Source organism: Budorcas taxicolor, chromosome X, assembly GCF_023091745.1.
Source record: "Budorcas taxicolor isolate Tak-1 chromosome X, Takin1.1, whole genome shotgun sequence".
Lineage (NCBI taxonomy): Eukaryota > Metazoa > Chordata > Mammalia > Artiodactyla > Bovidae > Budorcas > Budorcas taxicolor.
Window position 1 is genome coordinate 140,409,178 of NC_068935.1, and position 26,230 is coordinate 140,435,407.

The 26,230-nt window shown below is 50.7% G+C and overlaps 1 protein-coding gene across 1 annotated transcript; it reads left to right on the top strand.

The window, feature by feature from the left end:
- Positions 1-2,882: 2,882 nt before the first annotated feature.
- Positions 2,883-25,181, top strand: GYG2 (glycogenin 2). The gene is made up of 10 exons (XM_052663160.1): positions 2,883-2,995; positions 7,216-7,357; positions 8,814-8,988; positions 11,287-11,449; positions 11,685-11,811; positions 12,875-13,097; positions 15,896-16,066; positions 19,907-20,011; positions 21,490-21,597; positions 22,690-25,181. The coding sequence occupies exons 1-10, from the start codon at positions 2,989-2,991 to the stop codon at positions 22,849-22,851; spliced, it is 1,383 nt and encodes a 460-aa protein (XP_052519120.1). The 5' UTR covers positions 2,883-2,988; the 3' UTR covers positions 22,852-25,181.
- The last annotated feature ends 1,049 nt before the right edge of the window (positions 25,182-26,230 follow it).

Below are 26,230 nucleotides of genomic sequence, written 5' to 3' on the forward strand. Positions count from 1 at the left end.
CACTCATTCATTCACTCAGGCACGCACACGGGGACTCATTCATTCATTCACTCAGGCACGCACGGGGAGCTCGTCCATTCATTCACTGAGGCAGGCACACAGGAACGCATTCATTCATTCACTCAGGCATACATGCAGGAACTCACTCATTCATTCACTCAGGCACGCACACGGGGACTCATTCATTCATTCACTCAGGCACGCACGGGGAGCTCGTCCATTCATTCACTGAGGCAGGCACACAGGAACTCATTCATTCATTCACTCAGGCATACATGCAGGAACTCACTCATTCATTCACTCAGGCATGCACACGGGAGCTCATTCATTCATTCACTCAGGCATGTACAGGAGACTCATTCATCCACTCAGGCAGGCACGCACACGGGGACTCACTCATTCATTCACTCAGGCACGCACACGGGGACTCATTCATTCATTCACTCAGGCACACACTTGGGAAGTCATTCGTTCATTCACTCAGGCACGCACAGGGAGCTCATCCATTCATTCACTGAGGCAGGCACACAGGAACTCATTTATTCATTCACTCAGGCAGGCACACGGGAGCTCATCCATTCATACACTCGGGCCTGCACACGGGAGCTCATTCATTCATTCACTCAGGCACACACTCGGGAGGTCATTCATTCATTCACTCAGGCATGCACACGGGAACTCATTCATTCATTCACTCAGGCATGCACACGGGAGCTCATTCATTCATTCACTCAGGCACGCACACGGGGACTCATTCATTCATTCACTCAGGCACACACTCGGGAGTCATTCATTCATTCACTCAGGCATGCACACGGGAGCTCATCCATTCATTCACTGAGGCAGGCACTCAGGAACTCATTCATTCATTCACTCAGACGTGTACAGGGGACTCATTCATCCACTCAGGCATGCACACGGGAACTCATTCATTCATTCACTCAGGCATACATGCAGGAACTCATTCATTCATTCACTCAGGCATACACATGGGAACTCATTCATTCGTACACTCGGGCCCGCACATGGCAACTCATTCATTTATTCACTCAGACATGCACACGGGAGCTCTCATCCATTCATTCACTAAGGCAGGCACTCAGGAACTCATTCATTCATTCACTCAGACATGTACAGACGACTCATTCATCCACTCAGGCATACATGCAGGAGCTCATTCATTCATTCACTCAGGCATACATGCAGGAACTCATTCATTCATACACTCAGGCACGCACATGGGAGCTCATCCATTCATACACTCAGGCCTGCACATGGGAACTCATTCATTCATTCACTCAGACGTGTACAGGGGACTCATTCATTCACTCAGATCTGCACACGGGAGCTCATCCATTCATACACTCGGGCCTGCACACGGGAACTCATTCATTCATTCACTCAGGCACGCACACGGGAACTCATTCATTCATTCACTCAGGCACGCACACGGAAACTCATTCATTCGTTCACTCAAACATGTACAGGGGACTCATTCATCCACTCAGGCATGTACATGGGAACTCATTCATTCATTCAATCAGGCAGGCACATGGGAGTTCATCCATTCATTCACTGAGGCAGGCACGCAGGAACTCATTCATTGATTCACTCAGGCACGCACACGGGAGCTCATTCATTCATTCACTCAGGCATGCATTCACTCATAACTGTGTTCTCTCCTTCGTCTACTCAGGTTCATCCGCCCACGTTACGCTTCTCTCCATCACTGAGTCTGATCAGTCCCTCTCTCCTGCGCCCAAGCACCGTTCACCCTTCACCAACGCACTGTTCACGGCCCCCGCGCGCGCCTCCTCCGCTCACCGCACGTTCCCTCCATAAGATCACGTTTCCAGAGTGGCCTCTGCCCCGGGCCGCGCTGGCCTGGGGCCCGGCCCGTGAGGCCAGTGCAAACATTGACTTTGGGGGCGGCGTGTTAAAGGTTAGAAGTTTTAGAGCCAGGACGCCCCAGACGCCTGGATTCCGCGGAGAGGCGGCCGAGGGAGCGGGGCGCGGAGTCCGAAGTGCCCGCCTCCGGGCTCTCACTTCCCGGGGGCCTCAGCTGGGGCACCAGGCGGGGCGCGCGGCTGGGGCGGGCCGTGCGGGAGACCCCCGCCCGCGGGCGGAGCTGAGCTCCCGGAGAGCCGCCCGCCTCTGGGCCGCGCCCCGCCCCGCCCACCCCGGGCCAGCAACCGCAGGAGCGCGGAGGTGAGGGGCACGCCGGCGATCCGGGGCCGGGGAGGGGAACGCAGGCCTGGCCCGGGGCTGCCCCAGCGCATCACGTGGGAGCGGCCTGGGCGCGGAGGAGACCCGAAACGCCCGGAGCTCGGGGCAAGAGCGGGCCGCGGGGGTGTGGAAGGCTGGCGGGTGGGAGGCGGAGGAAGCTTCCGGAGGCGTGGTGGCAGCCTGGGCGCTCGAGGGGAGGGGGGACCCGGGAGCGGATTCGGGGCGCACTAGCGGACCCGGGAGCGGATTCGGGGCGCACTAGCGGACCCGGGAGCGGATTCGGGGCGCACTAGCGGACCCGGGAGCGGATTCGGGGCGCACTAGGGCTGCGGGAGCGCAGAGACTCAGAGAGGGCCGGGGCGCACGGCTGGACACGCGGTGAAAGGGGATCAGGGTGGGGCGCGCAGCGAGGCCGCTGAAGTCTCGGCCGTGGATGGGTGTGTGTGTGGGGGGGCGCCTGGAGCCTGTGCCGGGCGCGGCCGGGGGGCCCTGAGCACACCCAGGGGCGCCCCGGCGGCGGGAGGGCCCGCGGCTGCCCCTGCGCGCGGCGGAGACGTGGGCTGACTCGGGAGGGGCCGGGGCGTGGGGCGGTGCGGGCATCCGGAACGCCCAGCTGTCTCCGCAGGCCTCGAACTCGGAGCGGGTGGGGCCCCTGGAGACGCAGACGACGCCTCCGCTTGGCTCGGCGGCTGGAGCCCGGGAGACAGGCCGCGCCCGGGCGCCCTCGGCCGCGTGGTGCCCACCGCGCGCTGCGCCCACACCATGCCGGGTAAGCCGAGAGCCCTCCTGGCCGCCAGCCTCCGCGGTCTCCTAGGCCGGGTGAGATGGACTGTCCTGGGGGGCGGGAACCCCCACCCCCCGCTGTGCCCGCACAGGGGGTCCCCAAACTCTTCAGCGCCCACCGTGCTGTATCCGCCCAGCCCCTCGCTCACCCCCGGGGGCTGGAGAGCTTGCTGCCCTTTGGTGCGACTGGCGAGACAGTGGGTCTCAGCGGCTGGGAAGGGCTGAGGTTTAGGGACATTTGCGGCTGTTGTTCAGTGACTCCGTCGTGTCTGACTCTTGGCGACTCCACGGACTTCAGCGCGCCAGGCCTCCCTGTCCATCACCATCTCCCCGAGTTTGCTCAAATTTACGTCCATTGAGTCGGTGCTGCCATCCAAGGGGCTCGTCCTGGGTTGCCCACTTCTCCTCCTGCCCTCAAAAAAGATGGTCAAGGGCCACTGAGATTTGGTAATTTTCCTTCTGTGAAAGCGTAGCCCTTGGAGGTTGGGTGGACTATTTTCTTGGCAGGCAAGCAACTGTGTGAGAGACTTACCGACTTGCAAAACCATGGGAAGTTCGCGGTCATAAAACTCTGGGAAGACAGAGTGTCTTTGGTCCTCAGCAAGATCAGACCGGAGGCAGAGTTGCTTATTCCTGTATAAAGATCCAGGGTTAATCCCCGCTGCAGGGCAGCAGGCTGACTTTGGTGGGATGGCTGGGACTGTGGCAAGCCCTGACTCCCAAGGGCTTCAATTGCGTCCTTTCTGCCTGCCCTCGGGTTTGGTGTGGACATCCAATTGGAACAGTGGACCTCAGAGGCTTAGAAATGGGATGATAAAATGTAACTTTCACCCATGGGAAAGATGTCTGTCCTGTGCCGTTTTGTGTGTGGGGGGGGGGGGGGGGGGGCGGGGGGGGGGTGGTGGTGCGGGGAAGAGGGCTGGTTTGGCCACCTCACCCAGCATGTGGGATTTTGCCTTGCTGACCACGGGCGGAATCTGGGCCCCCAGCAGGGAGAGCTTGAGATCCTAACCGCTTCCCTGGGTACATGCCAAGTGTCTCAGTCGTGTCCGACTCTTTGCCCCCAAGGACCGTAGCCCCGCCAGGCTCCTCTGTCCATGGGGATTCTGCAGGCAAGAATACCAGAGTGGGTTGTCATTCCCTTCTCCAGGGGATCTTCCCGGACCAGAGATTGAACCCCCGTCTCCTCCATTGGCAGGCGAATTCCTTACCACTGAGCCACCTGGGAAGCCACACGTAACCACTTGCCTGCTGGGGAATTCCCGCCCATTCCTGTTTTTTTTTTTTTCTTTTTATCATGAAGACAATCTCTACTTGCACCAAGTCAGGCCCGATCATTCATGAGAGCATTAAAAAAAAAAATTTTTTTTCAGGTTGCTTTTTATTCAGAGGAGCGATTTGGTAATAAGTCACCAGGCGGCTTCCCAGCTGTTTTCCACCTTTGTGCCTTAGAGAGGCAAAGTTGTTTGGGCCGATTTCCTGCTGTAGGCTACAAGGTTCTGTTGATGTGTGTTCCAGGGAGCGGCTTGGAGCTCTCCAAAAAAAAAAAAAAACAAAACGCATTTTCTGGAAACTGGCGAGGGTCTGTATAAATGGTAGCATTCAGGAGGGACGTTTGTACACATGGCTGTCAGGCCGGGGAGCGTGCTGGAGAGACCCCACTGGGGATTCAGCGCTCTTGGCCGGGAACAAAACGCGCCTTTGAGTGAAAGCGGAGGGCCCCCCTGCACCCACCACCCGAGGAAGCCGGGGGTTATTTTGGGGGAGTGGTTGTTAGGTGGGTGGAAGGGGAAGGAGGCGAGGAATCGGAGTAAACATTGCTTCCCGACCCCTCATAAAACTGACAGCTCCCGCTGTCTGCAGGGTGAAGTAGACTTTGGGAGATGTATTATTTTTTTTCTTTTTCAACCTGGGCTTGGAGGACAGCCACCAGTCCGGTTTGTGTTCCATGCCAGACGTCCCCACCGTCACACCCCGTCGAGTGGAAACTGGGCCTTACAGCGTGGGTGCATGGGTGCGTACGTGCTCAGCGGCTCAGTCGTGTCCGACTCTTTGCCACCCTATGGACTGTAGCCCACCAGGCTCCTCCGTCCATGGGATTTTTCCAGGCAAGAGTACTGGAGTGGGTTGCCATTTCCTAGATGGATGTTATTAATGTTAATAGATGATGATAGCTAGGTAGATGAATAGATAGACAGCCATCTTTGGGGCTGCAGACTTGAGTTCTGAGTTTTCCTTGTTGGTAATAACTCATGGGTGAGATGCCAGGAATCCTCATCTTCTCCTTAATCCAAGAAGAACCCCAGCCAGGGGCAGACAGGAGGCCCTTGGGCAGGTGGGCACTCACCCCAGCAGAATGTCAAGGTTAAAACAGGAAAACGGGCCCGGGAACATTGGATCCTGCTCTTCTTTCCGGGGTGACTTTGTCTTTGGAGGCGGGGAGGCCGCGGGGGCCACAGGGGAGCGCCATCTGGCCTTTGAGAAGTGAGCTGTGTGTGTTCCAGCCCCAGACCAAACGCTGCGCATGTTAATTTCTGTCGCCAGCTCGGGAGCCAAGGCCGGGATCTCCTGATCCCCTTGGTTTTGTCCTGGCGGCCAGGGGACCTCAGAATCTAGCGGTTTAAAATTCCCCATGAACGTCCGCATCACGCGTTCTTCGCACTTGGAACTGCCGTCAATCTCATCAGCTGTTGGAGTTTCTTTCCCTGCTGCGGAGACCCTGGGGAAACAGGGCATTTTTGGTGAATGAAACGGTCTTCTTTTCCCTTCTGAAGCCCGTCTCCTTGGCTTCATACACCCTTGAGTTGAAGCCTTGCCAAAGACTGGGGCGTGTGCGATTTAATTAGTGGGTCTGGCGGTTCCCTTTTGAGAGCCCGGTTCTTTTGGCAAGGTGGACGGGAATCCTCGTGGTAACTCGGATCAATCCGAGTGTTGTTTCTACCTTTGGCTTTGAGACCTGAAAGTCTTGGGTGAGTTTTTGAGACTTGAATGGAGAATCAAACAAGCTAAGCACTTGTGTCATGCTGGAGCAAAAGGAAATTTTATTTTTTCAACTGAAGGATGGTTGATTTACAATATCGTGTTGTTTTCAGCAAAGTGATTCAGTTATAAATATGCACAAAGATTGAAAATTCTTGTTGGGCTTTCCAGGTGGTGCTAGTGGTAAAGAATCTGCCTGTCAGTGCAGGAGACCTGGGTTCGATTCCTGAGTCAGGAAGTTCCCCTGGAGAAGGAAATGGCAACGCACTCCAGTACTCTTGCCTCGAGAATCCCAGGGACGGAGGAGCCTGGTGGGCTACAGTCCATGGGGTCGCAAGAATCAGACACGGCTGAGCATATATTCGTGTATATATCTATATCTAGATATACTTGGTTATATATGTCTTTATACATATATTTTAATTTATATATATGTGGTTTTTTTTTTTTTTTTTTGGAGATAGGGGCATGGCATGTGAGATCTTAGATCCCAGACCAGGGATTGAACCCACGTCCCCTGCAAAGTGAAGAACATAGTCTTAACTGCTGGACCACTAGGGAAGTCCCTCTGTATTCTTTTTTTTTTTTTTAATTCTTTTCCATTATAGGTTATTAGAAGATAGAGAGTTCCCTGTGCTATAGAGTAGGTCCTTGTTGTGCATTTATTTTATATGCAGTGTCTGTTTGTATATGAGCAGAGCATATGATTAAAACTTCCTGGTGTATGTACAGTTACTGTGTATGAACTTAGGTCTGTTCATCAGCACCAGGAAAGTTTAATCACACTCTGCTTGACTTTGTATCATATTTCGTGTTTCTTGCGTGCATGCGGGGGGGTTTTTTGGAAGAATTTTCTTTTTCAATTTTTCAATGAAAGAATGAAGGTGAGATGTCCCTGAAGCGTGCTAAGTCAGCTCACTCGTGTCTGACTCTTCACGACCCCATGGACTGTAGCCCGCCAGGCCCCTCCGTCCGTGGGGATTGTCCAGGCAAGGACACAGGAGTGGGTGGCCACGCCCTCCTCCGGGGGACCTTCCCCACCCAGGGATCGAACCCGCGTCTCTCGCGTCTCCTGAATGGGCAGGCGGGCTCTTCACCACGGGCGCCGCCTGGGAAACTCTCGTTCAGTCCCGGTCGTGAAGCTGGAGAGAGCCCGAGGTGCCGCGCAGCCCGGCCGCTGACCCCTGAGACCAGGCGGGAACGTAACCCGGCTGTCCCCGTCCACAGTGTCCGACCAGGCGTTCGTCACGCTGGCCACCAACGACGTCTACTGCCAGGGGGCCTTGGTGCTGGGGCAGTCACTCCGGGAGCACAGGGCCACCAGGAGGCTGGTGGTGCTGGTCACGCCTCAGGTGTCCACCCCGCTCAGGTAAGACTCGCACACACACCCGGTTCTCCTGACCGTGCAAGCTTCTAGACCGTGGTCCGTGAGCTCGGACCGGCGCACACGTGGGGGGCCCGGACACGTGCAGAGGGGCTTGCGGTTGTTATTAGAGGAAGGGGCTCTGCCTTCCGAATCCTGACACGCCACGCCCCGTGTGTGCAGAGTAGTTCCTCGCCTCAAATATGGACATCGGTGTCATGGATTCGGGGGTGGGGGGCGTGGGGGACCTGGAGGAGCAGCCGTGCCACTGGTGCGCGTGCACGCACACTCCCCAAGTTGTCTTAGAATCTCCGCGACCCCCCGGACTGCAGCCCACCAGGCTGCCCTGTCCGTGGGATTCTCCAGGCAAGAATCCTGCCGTGGGTAGCCATTTCCTCCTCCAGGGCGTCCTCCCAACCTCGGGATGGAACCGGTGTCTTCTGCGTAAGCAGGTGGGTTCTTTATCACTGAGACAACCCGGGAAGCCCACATCGTGAGCTAAGTTAAAGCATTTTTATTTTTCTTACATTTTAATTGAAATATAGCTGATAGACTGAGGCAAAATCTGACCGACTGGGGCGGGTGGGGGCGTGGGACGCGTTCCTGAGGTAGTATGTGACAGAAAGAGGAACACTGGAAGGTAAAATCTGAGAGAAACTAGGGGGTTCTGAGGCAAATTCTGACAGACACTCAGGGGTTCTGACATAAAATCTGACAGAAATTAGGGGGTTCTGAGGTAAAATCTGACACACGAGGTTCTGAGGTAAAATCTGACTCGACATAGGGAGTTCAGGGGTAAAATCTGACAGAAAGATGAACCTTCTGGGGTGAGATCTGACAGAAAGATGAACATTGCAAGGTAAAATCTGACAGAAGCTAGAGGTCTCTGTGGTAAAATCTGACATAAAGTAAGGGGGTTCTGAGGCAAAAATCTGACAGCCAATAGGAGGATCTGAGATAAAATCTGACAGGAGTTTCTGAGATAAAAATCTGGCAGGAAGAAGGACCTTCTGAGGTAAAATTTGACAGAAAGACAGTCTTTCTGAGGTAAAATGCTTGCAGAAAAAATATGAGAAAAAAATTCTTATTTTTTTTCCCTCAACTTCGGGGTTGGCATTAGTTGGAAAGAACCTGCCTGCCATTGGAGGAAACATAAGCGATGCAGGTTCAATCCCTGGGTTTGGAAGATCCCCTAGAGGAGAAAATGGCCACCCACTCCAGTATCCTTGCCTGGAGAATCCCATGGACAGAAGAGCCTGGTGGGCTGCAGTCCACGGGGTCGCAAACAGATGGACACGACTGAGCACATTTACCTGTACAAAGATTTTTATCCCTCCAGAACCTTTCAGAGAAAAACACTTCAGCATATACTGCAACAAAATGAAGTGTGAGCAACAAGGGACAGAATCTCCTGTGCTGAACGGTTTCCTGGTCTCCTAGAATTCGGCCTATCTTCTTCCAGGGTTATCCTCTCAAGGGTGTTCGATGAGGTCATCGAAGTGAACCTCATAGACAGTGCGGACTACGTCCACCTGGCCTTTCTGAAGAGACCTGACCTCGGAATCACCCTCACCAAGCTTCACTGCTGGACGCTCACCCATTACAGCAAATGCGTCTTCCTGGATGCAGACACATTGGTGAGTACGAAGGAGGGGCTGGTCCAGGCCTTCTGCTTGATGAGGAGCCGCCCACTCAAAGATCATGCCCCTCTCTCCATGAGCAGGCTGCTAGCCCGTGCTGGTGGATCCCCACCAGCTAATGTCCATCTCTGCCACCAACATCATTTAGCCAGCCAACATCCGGTAGAAGACACCCAGTACTGTTGCTGAGAACACTGGGTTACTTGAAGGCCTGTTCCTTCCCTAGGATGAGTTATTTCATTATGTCATCTACACAAAATGAAATAGTGGAAAAATACACTTCATTCGTGTCCAGCTCTGTGTGATCATATAGACGGCAGCCCACCAGGCTCCCCCGTCCCTGGGATTCTCCAGGCAAGGACACTGGAGTGGGTTGCCATTTCCTTCTCCAGTGCATGAAAGTGAACAGTGAAAGTGAAGTCGCTCAGTCATGTTCCTTCCCTAGGATGAGTTACTTCATTATGTCATCTACACAAAATGAAATATTGGAAAAATACTCTTCTCTGATTGTACCGTGAATTACACAGTCCTGGTGAGACTGGAAACCTGGCTTCGTAAGCTGTAGCATCTCCACTGCAGTCATTTGGGGTAGTGACCCTCGGTGTAGGAGCCCAGGTCAGGTACTTTCAGAAACAGCCATTGGAACGTTGAAATGTGAGATGAGGTTGGAGTGTTGGAGATCCGTTCTGGGTTGTCTTGGTTGTGCAAAGGTGGTGTAGGAAGGTGGAGGGGTGGAGAGGAAAATCAGAACAGAGGAACGATGAGAGTAATGTCTTTTTCCCAAACAGAGCGCAATTTATAAAGCCAATACGTGTGTTGGAGAGGAGTACTGTTAGTGGTCAAGCTGTTGGAGGCAGTGGATGATATCATATCGACTTGCAAACCTCCATGTGTGTGGATTTCCAGTCTTGTAGGTCACGTTTGCTGGAGAGAAGAGAAGACATACAATTAACAGCAATACAGATAAAAGCATATCATCAATATATGGGGGCTTCCCTGGAGACTCAGACGGTCAGGAATATTCCTGCAGTGCAGGAGACCCAGGTTCGATCCCTGGATTGGGAAGATCCTCTGGAGAAGGGAAGTGACAACCCACTCCAGTGTTCTTGCCTGAAGAATCCTATGGACAGAGGAGCCTGGCGGGCTACACAGTCCTTGGGGTTGCAAAGAGTCTGGCATGACTAAGCGACTAACACATCAATATGCTGATTTGCAAACCACTCTGTTCATGGATTTCCAGGCTTACTCGTTACATTTGCTAGATGAAAGAGAATAAATACAATTAATTAAATGTTTAAGTGTTCCACAGAGGATCTTAAGAACCTGCAGATGATAATTTTGTTTCATAGATGGTGTTGCTTCAATGGTGTCCCTTGAAATGAAACCAGGGAGCAATCTTATACACACATTCTTCTCTTTGGAATATAAGCCCCAAAAAAGAGGTCACTCAAAAAATTCGGTATAACTGTCCCATTACGGAGCACTGTCTCGTTCATCATACAGTTCCTGTTGCATTTCTCACTTGTGCGTTAACACACTACTGACCGGGGAATTTTTGCAGAAAGTAATGCCTGCAGATGGTGGTTTGTTAAGTAAGTGAATAGCGAAACACTTCCATCAGGAATGTTCGGGGTAAGAGAAGACATGGTTCGATCTCTGGCTAGGGAAGACCCCCTGGAGAAGGGCATAGCAGCCCACTCCAGTATTCTTGCCTGGAGAATCCCATGGACAGAGGAGCCTGGCGGGCTACAGTCCGTGGGAGCCCAAGAGAGTCGGACACAACTTAATGACTGAGTAACCACAAGCTAGCAGGCAAATTCCCTTTTGTGATGAGCTTGTCCTGGTCAGGAGGTTTCCTGGCAGCTGAACAAAGGAATTTTAGCTTAAGGCTCATTCCATTGGAGGCAGGCAATTCCTGGAGACAAGAGATGGGCCATTGTGTATCAGTTACGCTCAAGAGTGACATCCCTTTAGTGTGGTCAGTCGTGTCTGACTCTTTGTGACCCCATGGACTGCAGCCCCCCAGGCTCCTCTGTCCATGGGATTCTCCAGGCAAGAATAGCGGAGTGGGTCGCCATTGCCCTTCTCCAGGGGATCGAACCCACGTCTCTTGCGTCTCCTGTATTGGCAGGTCATTTATTTACCCCCGAGCCACCTGGGAAGCCATCTGCTTCATCCTTTTAGTGATGAACTTGAAGCAGAAGCAGTTGAGCATAGAAGTTCAAGTCACAGACACAGATTCACTATGGAGTCAGACTTACGTCGTATGGGGGCCCCCACGCTCTCTCTCCCCAGGTGCTGTCCAACATCGATGAGCTCTTCGACAGGAGGGAGTTTTCTGCGGCCCCGGATCCCGGGTGGCCGGATTGCTTCAATAGCGGGGTGTTTGTCTTCCAACCCTCGCTGGAGACGCACAGCCTCTTGCTACAGCACGCCGTTGAGCACGGCAGCTTTGACGGTACATTGAGGGGCAGCTGGACGTTTTGTTTGTGGACCAGAGTGGGGCTGTGGCCATCCCTTTGACCCACTGGCACTTCCTCCTCGCCACCTCGAATCTGTGAATAGCAAGTTAAAGGAGGGGATTGAGGGACTTCCCTGGTGGTCCGGTGGCTCAGACGCCAAGCTCCCAATGTGGGGGGGCGAAAACTACACCATTCGTTATTAACTTCTTTGGCTGTGCTGTAACTCTCTAGGGGCAGACCAAGGCTTGCTGAACAGTTTCTTCAGTAACTGGTCCACCGCCGACATCCGGAAACACTTGCCCTTCATCTATAACTTGAGCAGCAACACCACGTACACCTACAGCCCTGCTTTCAAACAGTGAGTTTTATAAATAGTTACAGTTTATAAAAAAACGTCAAAGATGTGTCCCTTTTTACACATTTTAAAAGTAATAGGGTTTTATGTATAGTTTCAGTTAGAATTTCTGAGAAAACATGAAAGGTGTAGATAGAACTACAGATTTTTTGAAAATGTAGTTATATAGAGTATATATATTTTTTATTAATTAATTTTTTTATAGAAGGATAACTGCTTTCAGATGTTTTCCGTCAAACCTCAACATGAATTATGAGGATGAGGCCTTCCCTGGTGACTTACACGGTAAAGCGTCTGCCTGCCAATGCAAGAGGTGCACGTTTGACCCCTGGGTCGGGAAGATCCCCTGGAGAAGGGAACGGCCACCCACTCCAGTCTCCTTGCCTGGAGAATCCCATGGACAGAGGAACCCGGCGGGCTACAGTCCATGGGGTCGCAGAGAGTCGGACACTAAATAACCAGAGATGGAACCCACACTTCCTGCCTTAGTAGCCAAAATACTAACTCCTGGCCCATCAGGAAAGTCCCAGAGTGGGCACAGTGGGTCATACAGAACACAGATCTCTGGAGAGAATATGATATCAAAATTTCATAAGAAAGCAATGAATTTAAAAAAAAAAACAAAAACGTTTTCAAAGCTGTGAGGTTGGTGCGAGTGCTGATAACGATAAAAAGACAAGAATGAAGAGGGGACCATTTCCGTCTTGCCCAAGAAGTCAGCTTTCTGCTCTGTGGCTTTCATTCTCTGCTATAAAATCTATTTTTTTTTTAAAAATCTGTCACCGTTTTCAGGGTGAGATGATTTGGACTACGAAACCACCCGCCTTTCTAAGAGTCCTGATTTATCCTTTCTGTTGTGGGGAGCATCCCAGTGGGTTCTGATCATGTTTCTCGGTCTACAGAAATATGGAAGACTGCCAGCACGGACTGACTATAAACAGTCTTTTCTTTTTTTCAATGCACGTCTTAAGTGGCTGCCACGAGCGGATCAGCCCTGAGCCGTCGAGGTGCATCTCGCTGTCTGTGACGAGTCCTGTGTTGGTTTTTGTCTGTGTCTTCTCCTCAGATTCGGCTCCAGTGCGAAGGTGGTCCACTTTCTGGGGTCCTTGAAGCCTTGGAACTACAAGTACAATCCCCAGACGGGCTCCGTTTTGGAGGAGGGCTCCGGGCGGGCCGACCAGCATCAGACGTCCTTCCTTAACCAGTGGTGGGGAATTTACCACCGTAGCATCTTGCCCCTTTGTGAAAATATCCGGAACAAGGACCACCAGGCGCCCCCAGGTCACACGGTAAGGTCCTGAAACCCCAGAGTTGAAACCGGGGATTAAAAACAGAAACCGGGGGATCCGTTCTCTATGATCTACACTTGGGCATTTTCTTCAAAGGGAGACTCCCCCACATTCTTGTGTTGAATCTCTTCTCATTTTTAATTTTTTTTTTTTTTAAAAGACAGATACAGGATGTATGTCAGTTGCTCAGTCGTGTCCGACTCTTTGTGACCCCATAGACTGTAGCCTGGCAGGCTCCTCCGTCCGTGGGATTTTCCAGGCAAGGATACTGGAGTGGGTTGCTATTTCCTTCTCCAAGATATAGGATATAATAAGCAATTACAAGTTACATTAAAAAAAAAAATCTGTCAGTGTTTCAGAGGCAGATAGGCAGATTTTTAATGTAAATTTTTGTTTTTTATAATATATTACATTTTTATTTCCAAGAAAGGCACTTTCAAAGTGGTGCTTGAAGGATGTTGTCTCTTTAACCTATTGGCCACTTTTGTGCTGATCCAGTCCATTAAAAATTTGACAACTGAAAATGCGTTCTTGTTTCTAATATACAAATACTTATTTTCTTAACTATGATCCTCTTTCTGAGAAGAAGTTGGACTTCAGATTGTAACATAGTTCTACGACCTCACAAATAGTTTTCAGTTAAATTAGGGTGTTGGCTCTTTGACAGTTCTCCATTCCAATAAAGTAAATTACATCCCCCCCCCCAAAATTCAAGTGGTAACCAATTTGCATAATATAATTGTATCAAATCAACATGTTATATACCTAAAACTTACACAATATTATATGTTAATTATATCTCAAGACAGTTTGGGGAAAAAAAAAAGAAGAAGAAAAATGTAAAAACCTTTCCCTTTAGAAGAGAACAAAAAAATCTGTCAAGGACTACAGTAATGAAAGAAATAAGATTTTTTAAAGTTCAGTTTTTAAACATATTTATTTATTTGGTTGCACCAGGTCTTTGTTGGGGCATGTGGTATCTAGTTCTCTGCCCAGGGATCGAACCTGAGTCCCCACTCACGGGAAGCCCAGAGTCTTAGCCACTGCACCCCCAGGGAAGTTCAGGAATAGTTCACCGTTTATAGACATGTTTATTTAAAAATGAGGGAATTAGAAGATATTGAATAATGCTGACACACACCAGAAAGGAATCAGATGAGGAAAGATGCGTTATTTCACAGCAAGAGATAACCACCATAGCTGGAGGGTAAGGACCCGCCAAAGCTTTAGATTTGTGCCGGTTTCATCTGTATGCATGTCCTGTATTTCACGGAAGATGCTGAAAGAGGCAGGAACTTTTTTTTTTTTTTTTTGGTGCAAAATCGTGAATGTTTCATGAGCAGAACTGCGGCTGTGGTTTACCGAACCAACGCAGAAATAATCATTTAAATTAGCCGGTTTCATCAGGGAAAGAGCCACTCACTGATTAAGTGGCTGGAAATGACTGATTATAGATGTCATTGGAGCGGGCATTTTCTACTTTCTATCCTTGATTGAAGAGGCTGTTGAAGGTGGTGTCTGAAGAGGGCTTTGCAAGTTCTCGATGGGTACCCATTTGATTTTTTTAAAAACTATAACGCTGAACGCTCTCCGTACTGGAGTTTCTGCAGTGAATTTCAACAGGCAAGCAAAAGAACTTTTAAGGTAAGGTCCCAGGAAATTTTATTTCTCGGTTTGTTTTTAACGGGCACGTTGAAGCAGTGGAGTCCAGTGTCTGCAAATACATGCATTGGGACCTTGAAAAGAATTCACTTTTTAGTGTTTTTACTGCAGTTTTTGTTTGGTGGAGCTGGGTGCTACTTTGCAATCAGAACCACATTTTTCTTGCAACATTTCTGGTGGTCCAGTAGTTAAGAAGGTCCATTCAGCTTCCAATGCAGAGGGCAAGGGTTCAATCCCTGGTCGGGGAACTAACACTCCCCATGTTGTACACTGTGGCTGAAAGATTTAGGAGAAGAGAGAGAGAAAAAAAAAATACTTTTTCTGACCATTGGACACAATCAAATAGGAGTTTTTTCAGATTCTTGTCACTGACAGCAAATTGCTGTTCCTTTCTGCCAAGCAGTCCGCTTAGTCTGTCTTTTTTTTTGATGGAGTCACTCAGTCGTGTCCGACTCTTTGCGACCCCATGGACTATAGCCCACCAGGCTCCTCTGTCCGTGGGATTCTCCAGGCAAGAGTACTGGAGTGGGTTGCTATTCTCTTCTCCAAGGGATCTTCCCAACCCAGGGATGGAACCCACGTCTCCTGCATTGCAGGCGACTTCTTTACTGCTGGGTACTGGGTTGTATATGAAGAAAGATAAAGCAGATTCAGGCGGTTCTAACAAATGAAACGTTGAGGGCCGTGTAGGGAGCCTGTGCCATGGGGTCCTTCTTACCTGGAGCAATAATATGAACGTGGATATTAGTAAGATTTGCAGGAGGTCAGGAGTCCCTTGGACTGCAAGGAGATCCAACCGGTCCATCCTAAAGGAGCTCAGTCCTGAATATTCATTGGAAGGACTGATGCTGAAGCTGAAGCTGTAATACTTTGGCTACCTGATACCAAGAGTTGACTCACTGGAGAAGACCCTGATGCTGGGAAGGATTGAAGGCGGGAGGAGACGGGGACAACAGAGGGTGAGATGGTTGGATGGCATCACCGACCCAATGCACATGAGTTTGAGCAAGCTCCGGGAGATGGTGAAGGACAGGGAGGCCTGGCGTGCTGTGGTCCGTGGGGTCGCAGAGAGTGGGACACGACTGAGCCACTGAACAACATGGGAAACTTTGCTGAGTGTGAACTTTTTTACACAGGCTCGCCTTGGAGGCATTGGGGTGCCGCGTTCCAGTGCAGCGGCCACAGCAGAGGGGTCGTGTGCGAAGCCAGCAGAGGGGCCCAGGCAGGCTAGCTCTGCTGACAGCTCGGAGAGGACCGTGGGGGTGGAGGGAGACATCCCAACTCTGGCAGCGTGCCCTTCCGAAGAGGTCAGTACGTTTGTTTGCTCTGCACAAGGGGGATGGAGGCGCAGTCTCACTGGTTCATGGAAACGGAGGATGCTCCCTGGACCCCCAGGGACGGGGGGGGGGGGCGGCATGGGGAGGAGGAGGGGAGGAACCCGCCTTCAGGTTGCTCCGGCATCAGTTTGAAAGTGTCAGTTACCCAGTCACGTCCGAGGAGTGTATGTAGCTTATCTATGCAGGTGGTACTGGAAGCCAGTCCTGATTAATCGCTGGCCTCAAGGCCCAAAGCATGAGATCACAGTCTGGCTCCTCCAGCCCGGGCTGGGTGAGCTCACACAACTTGTGCCAACCTCTCTGGGCGCCTGTCAGCTCATCTGAGAAACGAGTGATAATAATAATGACCGCTGTCTCACAGAAGGGTGGTGAGGCTGTTGTTGTCCAGCCACTCCGTCGTGTCTGACTCTGCGACCCCCATGGACTGTAGCCCACCAGGCTCCTCTGTCCATGGGATTCTCCAGGCAAGAAGACTGGAGTGGGTTGCCATGCCCTCCTCCAGGGGATCTTCCCGAGCCAGGGGTCGAACCCGCCTCTCTTAACCCTCCTGCACTGGCAGGCGGGTTCTTTGCCACGACAGCCACCTGGGAAGGCCTGTAACAATGCTGTCATAGTTTCAGGTACAGAGCTAGGGACACAGGCATTCATGCATCCATTCCCCCCGCAAACTTCCCTCCCATCCAGGCTGCCATATAAAGGGCATTTCCAAGCCCCTTTGTCTCGCGAGACTTGGCATGACTTCACTGATGGGGGTGGGATTTCGGGGCCCCATGGAAGGGACATTGTCCTTTCCCGTATCTCGCGAATAGCTGTCCAGGGGCTGTTTCTTGATTATGGACATTTCGATTTTAGCTGACATTTCTATGGAACGTTTCTCTCCTACACTTTAATATGGGATCAGTGATGTGCAGGCAACTTCCATGCATTAGCAATTTTTGAGTTGTGAATTCAGAGCCACTCAAACAAATTGAAAAAAAGAAAAAAACGACACTGGTTTGGACCAAGGAGGTGGCTGGGAACTGAGCTTAGTCCTATTTTTTTTTTTCATTTCTTCCGCTGTACCCTGAGGTTTCCCCAGCACCTGCCTCTGGCCTTAGGAAATGCCTCATGTGGGTTAAGCAGAAGGCGTCCGCCTTGCAGGAATGTGAACACTCTGTGGATTAAGCTCTTACGTTCCTGTAGAACCGCCTCCCTGCTCTGGCAGCAGGAGCCACACCCGCAATGGGAATTAAAAAGAAAAAGTGAAGTATACTCGATTTACCAGACCGTGTTAAGTCTCACGTGTCCAGCAGAGTGCTTCAGTTATTATTATTTTTTCAGACTGCTTCCCTTGACAGGTTATATTACAACATACTGAATATAATGCCCTCTGCCATGCCGTAGGTCCTTTTGCCCCGATTTGTGAGAAGAGTCGGCGTTCGCGTTAAATGTTTGACAGTCAGACTCTGTGGGGGATCTCTCAGAAATAAATAAATAAATAAATAAAAGGAAATAATGATATAAATGATTACATAATTGAAATAATAAATATGTGTATTAATATACCTGTATTATATTAATATAAATCTTTATATTAATATAAATGCATTATATTAACATACATAAATAAAATATAATTTTATATTTAGAAATTAAAACAAAATACAAATTAATGTAAATATAGATAAATATGAATAAGTATATTTATATTATAATTTAACATAATTGTATTAATCAATATAGTAATATGATCAATAAATTAATCTATACAATTATATACATAGTATAGTTAATGTAATTAAACAATTAATATATTAATTATAAAGCATTAATATAGTCATATTGTATCAATATATTATAAATAGATGTAAATCATCTTATTAAAATAAATCATAAAAATTAATATGAATATGTGTTGTATTAATATACTGATGTAACTAGATAAAATTAATAAACTAATAAAACCCTTTCCAACTGCAGTGGTTAGATTTATGAGCCAAGTTGAGCAGAGTAATGGGTGCACGGGTAGCTGGGGAAACGTTACTTGGGGGTGTGTTTCTGGACGAGATTAGCGTTTAGGGAAGTGTCTGTCAGCACTTCCCTGACGGTCTAGTGGTTAGGGCTGCCTTCTTTCAGCACAGGGGGCCCTGGGTTCAGTCCCTGGTTGGGGAGATCCCGCATGTTGTGAGGCGTGGCCGAAAAACACACACACACACACACACACACACACACACACACAAGAAAGAAAGTCTGTATTGACTGTGTGTAGCCGTTCCCTTCTCCAGCAGATCTTCCCAACCCAGGGATTGCACCCGGGTCTCCTGCATTGCAGGCGGATTCTTTACCAGCTGAGGTATAAGGAAGGGGCCCTTTTTACAGTGTCTGTGCCTATATTTCATTATTTTACCCTCCAAGGTCATCTTTCTAGAGAAGGCAATAGCAACCCACTCCGGTAGTCTTGCCTGGAGAATCCCATGGATAGAGGAGCCTGGCGGGCCGCAGTCCATGGGGATCACAAAGAGTCCGGCACAAATTTAGGGACCCAACAACACCACAGCAGACGTCTTTGCAATTAATTATTCTGTGTTGCTGCCACCTACTGACCATCTAGTGAATGACCCACGCTGGGTTCTTTCTTTGGGGAATTTGGAACCCAGTCCCTCCCAACCCCTCACTGCTCCCCGCAAAAAAAAAGAGAGAGAGAGAGATTATTTTCAGAAGTCCTGTAAATGTGCAAGAGACAAGTCTGGAATGCTTATTTCAAACAGCAGCCTTGGTACGTCTGACTCTCTGCGACCCCGTGGACTGTAGCCCGCCAGGCTCCTCTGTCCATGGGATTCTGCAGGCAAGAATACTGGCGTGGGTCGCCATGCCCTCCTCCAGGGGATCTTCCCCACCCAGGGATCGAAGCCACGTGGCCTGCATTGCAGGGGGATTCTTTACAGGCTGAGCCACCAGGGAAGCCCAAGAATCCTGGAGTGGGTGGCCGTGTCCTCCTCCAGGAGACCTTCCTCACCCAGGGATGGAAATCGGGTCTCCTGACGCTGCTGCATTCCTGGCAGATTCTTTACTGTTGAACCCCCATGAAAGTCCCAGCCCCAGGATATGCAGGTCAGCTTCTGGTCTGCGTCACGCCCAGCCGAGGGGGGAGAGAGGCGTGCTCTGCCCTTCGCAGTCATCTAGTGACCCAGCATTCCTGCCATTCCTCTGCGCCATGCCCTTCCAAGGTGGCTCCTTGAGAAACAGTTTTGGCTTCCACGCTGAAGCCACCCGATGACGCCCGTGACATGTTAAGTTGTCTCCTGCACGCTGGGATGTCTTCGCCATGTGACATCCCGGGTAGAGTCGAGAAGAGCCGCTTGCATTGTTTTCTGTGGGGTTTTGTCTGTGGGGTTTTGTGGCATTCCAGCTGAAATCAGAAGCGGTCCTCACGGAACGGGACCTTCACCCGACCTGCGGGGACCCAGGAGAGAAAAACTGTCTGCCACCTGACCACCCCGTCCGAGTCGGTGATGCCATCCAGCCATCTCATCCTCTGGCGTCCCCTTCTCCTCCCGCCTTCAATCTTTCCCACCATCAGGGCCTTTTCCACTGAGGTGGCTCTTCACATCAGGTGGCCAGAGGATTGGAGTTTCAGCTTCAGCATCAGTCCTTCCAATGAATATTCAGGACTGATTTCCTTTAGGATGGACCGGTTTGAACCTCCCTGACCTGCTTCTAGTCCAGCTGTGTTTGCACCCGTGGAAGCAGACGAACGCAGATGAGGCATTTTTAGTTATCTGCATGAAGTATTGTCCTAACTTTTCTTTCACTTGTTTTTTCTTTTTTTAGACGGTAGGTTGGCGGGAAATAGAGACTCGAGGTGAAGTGCGACGTGACCTGTTCTCAACACCCTCCCCCCAGTTTGCAGACCTCACAGAGATCCAAAGCTCTTCGGTATAACTCACTGCTACTTCGTTTTTTGTTTTTTTTTTAAAATGGCTGCACCATGCAACACGGGGTCTGAGTTCCCTCAGCAGGGATCGAACCCACAGCGCCTGCAACGGCAGACTTCTTAAACGGCGCCTGTTTCTCTGCGTGCCTGAGTCGGTCGGCCACCAAAGGAGACGCCTCATGTGCTTCTCCTCTATCCCGTGACATTTCTGAATGGTTTCCCCCCTGGTGTTGTTCATGAATCGCTTTACTTTCCAGGTGGATAAGACACCTGGGTTTTTGCCCGCCTAAATCCCTGAGGTTCTCTTCTATCTTGCTTTAGGAAGAAATAGAAAAGCGTTAGACGTTCAGTCGTGCCCCCGACTCTTTGCAACCCCTTGGACTGTAGCCCGCCAGGCTCCTCTGTCCATGGGGTTCTCCAGGCAAGAACACTGGAGTGGGCTGCCATGCCCTCCTCCAGGGGATCTTCCCGACCCAGGGATGGAACCCGAGTCTTTTGTGTCTCCTGCGTTGGCAGACAGATTCTTTACCACTGAGCCGCCAGGGAAGCCCGTACATATTCATGGACCTACTCTTTTTCAAATTCTTTGGCCAGGCAGGTCGTTACAGAGGATTGAGCAGAGAGCTCCCTGTGCTGAACAGCAGGTCCTTGCTGGTTCTCCATGTTAAACACAGCAGTGTGTCCATGTCCATCCCGGACTCCCTGACTATCCCTTCCCCATCCTTCCCCCTGGTGACCATAAGGTTATTACAGAGGACTGAGCAGAGTTCCCTGTGCTGGGTGGCAGGCCTTGTCAGTTATCTATTTTCTCCATAGCATCAATAGTGTATATATGTCAATCCCAATCTGCTCATTTGAAAAATTACCCCTTACATCCCATAACAAATGTCAGCCTCTCATCTTGTGCAAAAAGTAACAGGCGTCGGGTGCGGGGTGGGGGGCGAGTTCAGAGTAAATCACACCAAATGACTTAAAAAAAAATTTTTGTTTGTTTGTTTATTCTTTTGACTGTGCTGTGCAGCTTGCGAGATTTGAGTTTCCCCATCAGAAATTGAGCCAGGGCCCCTGGCAGTGAAACTGAGGAGTTCCAACCGGTGAACCGGGGCTCAGTGGGTAAAGAATCTGCCCGCAGTGCAGGCACCTGGGTTCGATCCCTGGGTTGGGAAGATCCCCTGGAGAAAGGCACGGCAACCCACTCCAGTATTCTCACCTGGAGAATTCCATGGGCAGAGCAGCCTGGCAGGCTACAGTCCACGGGGTCGCAAAGGGTCAGACACGACTGAGTGACTAACCCACTGCTATAGCATACCACCCACTGGACCACTGGGCCGGGGTGGTTGCCCTACATTGCTTCCTTTTTTCTATTTTTGCACAAACCATTTGTTTGATCCTAAGGAGAAAGAGTTCTCTGTCGTTCTGGTTCAGGCTGTGGTTCTGGGAAGCCCCCTGCCGACTAACAATGCCACGATTCTGTTTCCAGTGGCGGGCGGAGAACGACGGAGGTGCCCCAGCCGAGGACGCCTTGGAACCGAGCCTGGAGCCCCCTGCGGATGTCAGCAGGGGCTCCAGTCCCCAGGACGCTCTGGAGGTGGTGTCCCCTGTCCCAACCGTTCACCCCGTGCAGCTCCCGTGACGGGCGCTGTGGGCTCTCGCAGCGGCCAGCTGTGTACACGCACGGGCCTTACCGCGGTTGCAGCCTTGCTTGTTGAGAGGAGAACCTTCATTCTCCCGCTGCCTCGGATTCACCTGGCTTCTCTCTGGCCTTTGCCCTTGGCAGGCGGTTCACCCGCTTTCCTGTCCTCAGCTGTGATCATCAAGCTTGTTTTCTCACGCAACGCTGTTCTGCAGAGTTTAATTGACCTGAAGGGGCTGGGCTGTGTTTTCTGCACCCTGAGCTTGGGAGGTGATGCACAGATGTAAAACCTGGGAAATCTGAGGGGTGGGGCGGGGGATGTTTTGATCCTGACCGAGCATGCATTGATTTCTTCTTGCAGAAAGACATGAGAGATGCTTCCTAAGTCTTCCTCTCCCAGATGCTGTGGTCTTACACTGCAGTCTCTCTGTTGATGCATTTAAGGACGCTGAGGGCTCATGTTTCCAACTATGATGTTGTTGTTGTTCACTTGCCAAGTCATGTCCACGGACTGTAGCACGCCAGGGGTTTCCTTGGAGTGACAATAGTGAAGAACAGGGGTGTCCTTCACCATCTCCCAGAGCTTGCTCAAACTCATCTCCCTCGAGTCAGTGATGCCATCCAACCATCTCGTCCTCTGTTGCCCCCTTCTCCTCCTGCCCTCAATCTTTCCCGCAATCAGGGTGTTTTCTAATGAGTCGGCTCTTCGCATCCGGTAGCCAAAGTATTGGAGCGTCAGCTTCAGCATCTGTCGTTCCAGTGAATATTCAGGGTTGATAATAGGCGGAGGCAATCTAGCTCAAGAGCTGACTGCTGGGCGGAGGATAAAATTGGTTTCGATGTTTTTTATTGTGCCTTTGTCTGTGGAGGCCGCTGTAACAAAAAAAAAGACCACAGTCTGGGTGGCTTCCGAATAACACGAAATGTTATTTCTAGCAGCCCTGGAGGTTGGGTGTCCCAAGTTTCAGGCACCAGCAGGTCTGGGGTCTGGTGAGAACCTGTCTTCCTGGCTCACAAGCATCTCCCTGTGGGCTTGTCTTTCCCCAGGTGGACCTGACCATTTCCGTCTCCCAGATCTCCATCGAAGAGAAGCTCAAGGTCCTGAGTCCCGAGGAGGAGCGGAGGAAGTGGGAGGAGGGACGGATGGATTACCTGGGGAAGGACGCCTTCGCCCGCATTCAGGAAAAGCTGGACCGCTTCCTGCAGTGACCACGCTGTCCTGTTCCATCAACGTCCCAAAGCCCTTTCCAAGGAGCTCTTCACCCACGTGCCTCTGTTTATGGTCGGCCCACCTGAGTGCCTTCTGCCCACCCTGTTGTCCATCCAAAACCCAGCTCGAAGCCCCGTGTGACCCCAGCTCCCCATGTCTCTCAGGCTTCCCCGGGGACGTCCTGTCTCCTTTATGTCTTGTTAGCAAATCACTGAGGATGGTGACTGCAGCCATGAAATTAAAAAACACTTGCTCCTTGGAAGAACAGCTATGACCCACCTAGACAGCATATTAAAAAGCAGAGACATCACTTTGCCCACAAAGGTCCGTCTAAGTCATAGCTATGGTTTTTCCAGCGGTCATGTATGGATGTGAGAGTTGGACCATAAACAAAGCTGAGCACCAAGTTGATGCTTTTGAACCGTGGTGTTGGAGAAGACTCTTGAGAGTCCCTTGGACTGCAAGGAGATCCAACCAGTCCATTCTGAAGGAAATCAGTCCTGAATATTCATTGGAAGGACTGATGTTGAAGCTGAAACTCGAATACTTTGGCCACCTGATGCGAAGAACTGACTCATTTGAAAAGACTCTGATGCTGGGAAAGATTGAGGGCAGGAGGAGAAGGGGACGACAGAGGATGAGATGGTTGGATGGCATCACCAATTCAATGGACATGGGTTTGGGTAAACTCCGGGAGTTGGTGACGGACAGGGAGGCCTGGCGTGTTGCAATCCATGGGGTGGCAAAAAGTCAGACACGACTCAACAGCTGAACAGCAGCAAAAGAGAACATGAGTATAGCCTTCTGGTCAACCCTGGGTCTCTGGACTTGCTTGAAGGAGCTCAGGATTTTCTCCTGGACTGATGAAACCACGTCCATCCTATGTAGGATTAGCTTGAAGCACTGCCGAGCTTCAAACACGTAGCACTCAGAAAGGTATTGAGCTCCCTGAGAACCTTCAGAATGATTAAGTCCTTTTCTTGAAGACGGGGTCAATGTCTGGATGTCTTGAGTGTGACTGTGGTGTGAATTTTGCCAAGACTGGCTGGCAGACACCACGGCTGTGCTTTCTCTTCTGCAGAAATACCCAGGGGGACTTCAAAGTCTCTTGACATAGTCCCCAAGGGGACACATCAGAACTATTTGGAAGGAGATTCTAGCTGGCTGGGGAGAGGTGACCTCTTCCAAACTGGTTTAACCCCTGCTGTAGAAGACGTCCCAGGTGGCGCTAGTGGTAAAGAACCCGCCTGCTAACACAGGAGATATGGGTTCGATCCCTGGGTCGGGAAGATCCCCTGGAGAAGGAAATGGCAACCCACTCCAGTTTTGTTTTGTTTTGTTTTTTTCATTTTGCCCTTTTTATTTTGTATTGGGATGTAGCCGATCAACAATGTTATGATGGTTTCAGGTGGACGGCAAAGGGACTCAGCCAGACACATACGTGTGTCCATTCTCCCCCAGACTCCCCTCCCATCCAGGCTGCCAGGTGACAGAGTACGCAGGAATAAGCACCCAGGGTTTACGCCAAGGGTCACGTGCTCATGGTGACTGGATCTGGGGAGGCTGTTTCTCTGGAGGCGAATCCGTGCGGGGTTGAGGACACGGGACTGCCCTTGGCTGGGTCTCACTACCTCACCTCACAGCTGCACTCGTGGTCCTCAGTCAGCCAATGCAACTCAGCTACGTGGGGACGATGCTCCATTCTATGACAGTGGATGCGGTAATTCCACGGGAGAGCCTTACTTCAGAAGCACCCTCATTTGGAATGAATGCAGTGTGTCAGACCCTCTCATGGGGTCAGCGTTTGTGGCCACCGCAAGGACAGTTAAAGCCAGGTGTCAGCTGCTGTCATAACGAGGAGGAGATGCTGGCCACCACCAAGATAATTAAAGCCAGACATGGGTCGCTGTACTAAAGACAAGATGCGGGTTTTAAATGTTTGAGTGGTTCATTTATCGCCTCCCCAGGTGGCTGAGTGGTAAAGAGTCTGCAGGAGGTGTCAGGTTTGATCCCTGGCTTGGGAAGATCCCTGGGAGGAGGAAGTGGCAGCCCGCTCCAGCGTGCTTACCTGGAGAATCCCGTGGACAGAGGAGCCTGGGGGCCTACAGTCCATGAGGTCGCAGAGAGTCAGACACGACTGCGTGGCTGAGCACGTACTATTGAAAATCGTGACGTGGGCTTGGAAGAAGGTTGAGGTGGATTTGTTCAAATCCACGCGGGATCTGAGTGGACTTCTGGGGTTTGTAGTAGCGTTTGCTGTGAGAGGTGCCCTCTCTGGAGGAGTTTTTATTTCTTATCTGTGGCTGAATGATCTGGCTTCTTGGTTGGCTTCCTACATATGATGCTTCAGGGGCTACTAGGAAAGAGCCGTGGGGACGAACTCCTTGGGTGGGTTGGGTGGGGGGGGGGTGGTGGTGGTGGTTGCCAACCATCAGAGTAACCCCTTAGGCTTGTTTTGGGGAAACATGATGTTGGACTGTAAGATACAAAAGGCGGATTCTATGTCCATGAGAGGAGAACTCCGGCTGGTGAACGTTGGACTCCAGCTTCTCCGAAGAAGACCCTCCGTGCGAATAGTCCGACGGCTCACTGGCTTCAAGTCTAGACTCAATTCAGATCTCTCTCCTGCATTATGAAGTCTGTCCATCTGGATGAAGGCTAGCGCGGTGCAATTAAAATCTTAGGACGGCAATGCGGTCTCCTTCTTGGGTGTTGGATGTGTTCTGAGTCTTCAGAACGCCATTTATAGGAATGTGACTGCCTTCGTTTGTCTTACTATGAATTAAAATAACCAAATGGGTTTTTCAGAATTGATAGTAACCTAAATGGGAAGGAAATCCAAAAAAACAGGGGATACATGTATCTGTTGCTCAGTCACGAAGTCGTGTCTGAGTCTCTGTGACCCCGTGGACTGCAGCACGCCAGGCCTCCCTGTCCTTCACCATCTCCCAGAGTTTGCTTCAACTCATGTCCGTTGAGTCGGTGATGCCACCCAACCATCTCATCCTCTGCTGTCCCCTGCTCCTCCTGCCCTCAATCTTTCCCAGCATCAGGGTCTTTTCCAATGAGTCAGCTCTTCCCATCAGGTGCCCAAAGTATTAGAGCTTCAGCTTCAGCCTCAGTCCTTCCAATGAATATTCAGAGTTGATTTCCTTTAGGATGGACTGGATGGATCTCCCTGCAACCCAAGGGGACTCGTGCAGCTGATTCACTTTGCTGTAGGTAGAAATTAACAGAACATTGTAGAGCAACTGAACACCAAAAATAAAAATTTTTAAACTTAGAAAACCTAGCAGTGGGGTGACCCAAAAATACATTGCTAATCATAGACAAAGGTGGGGCTTGGTGTCTTGTAGACACAGCCTGTGCGTGAGAACG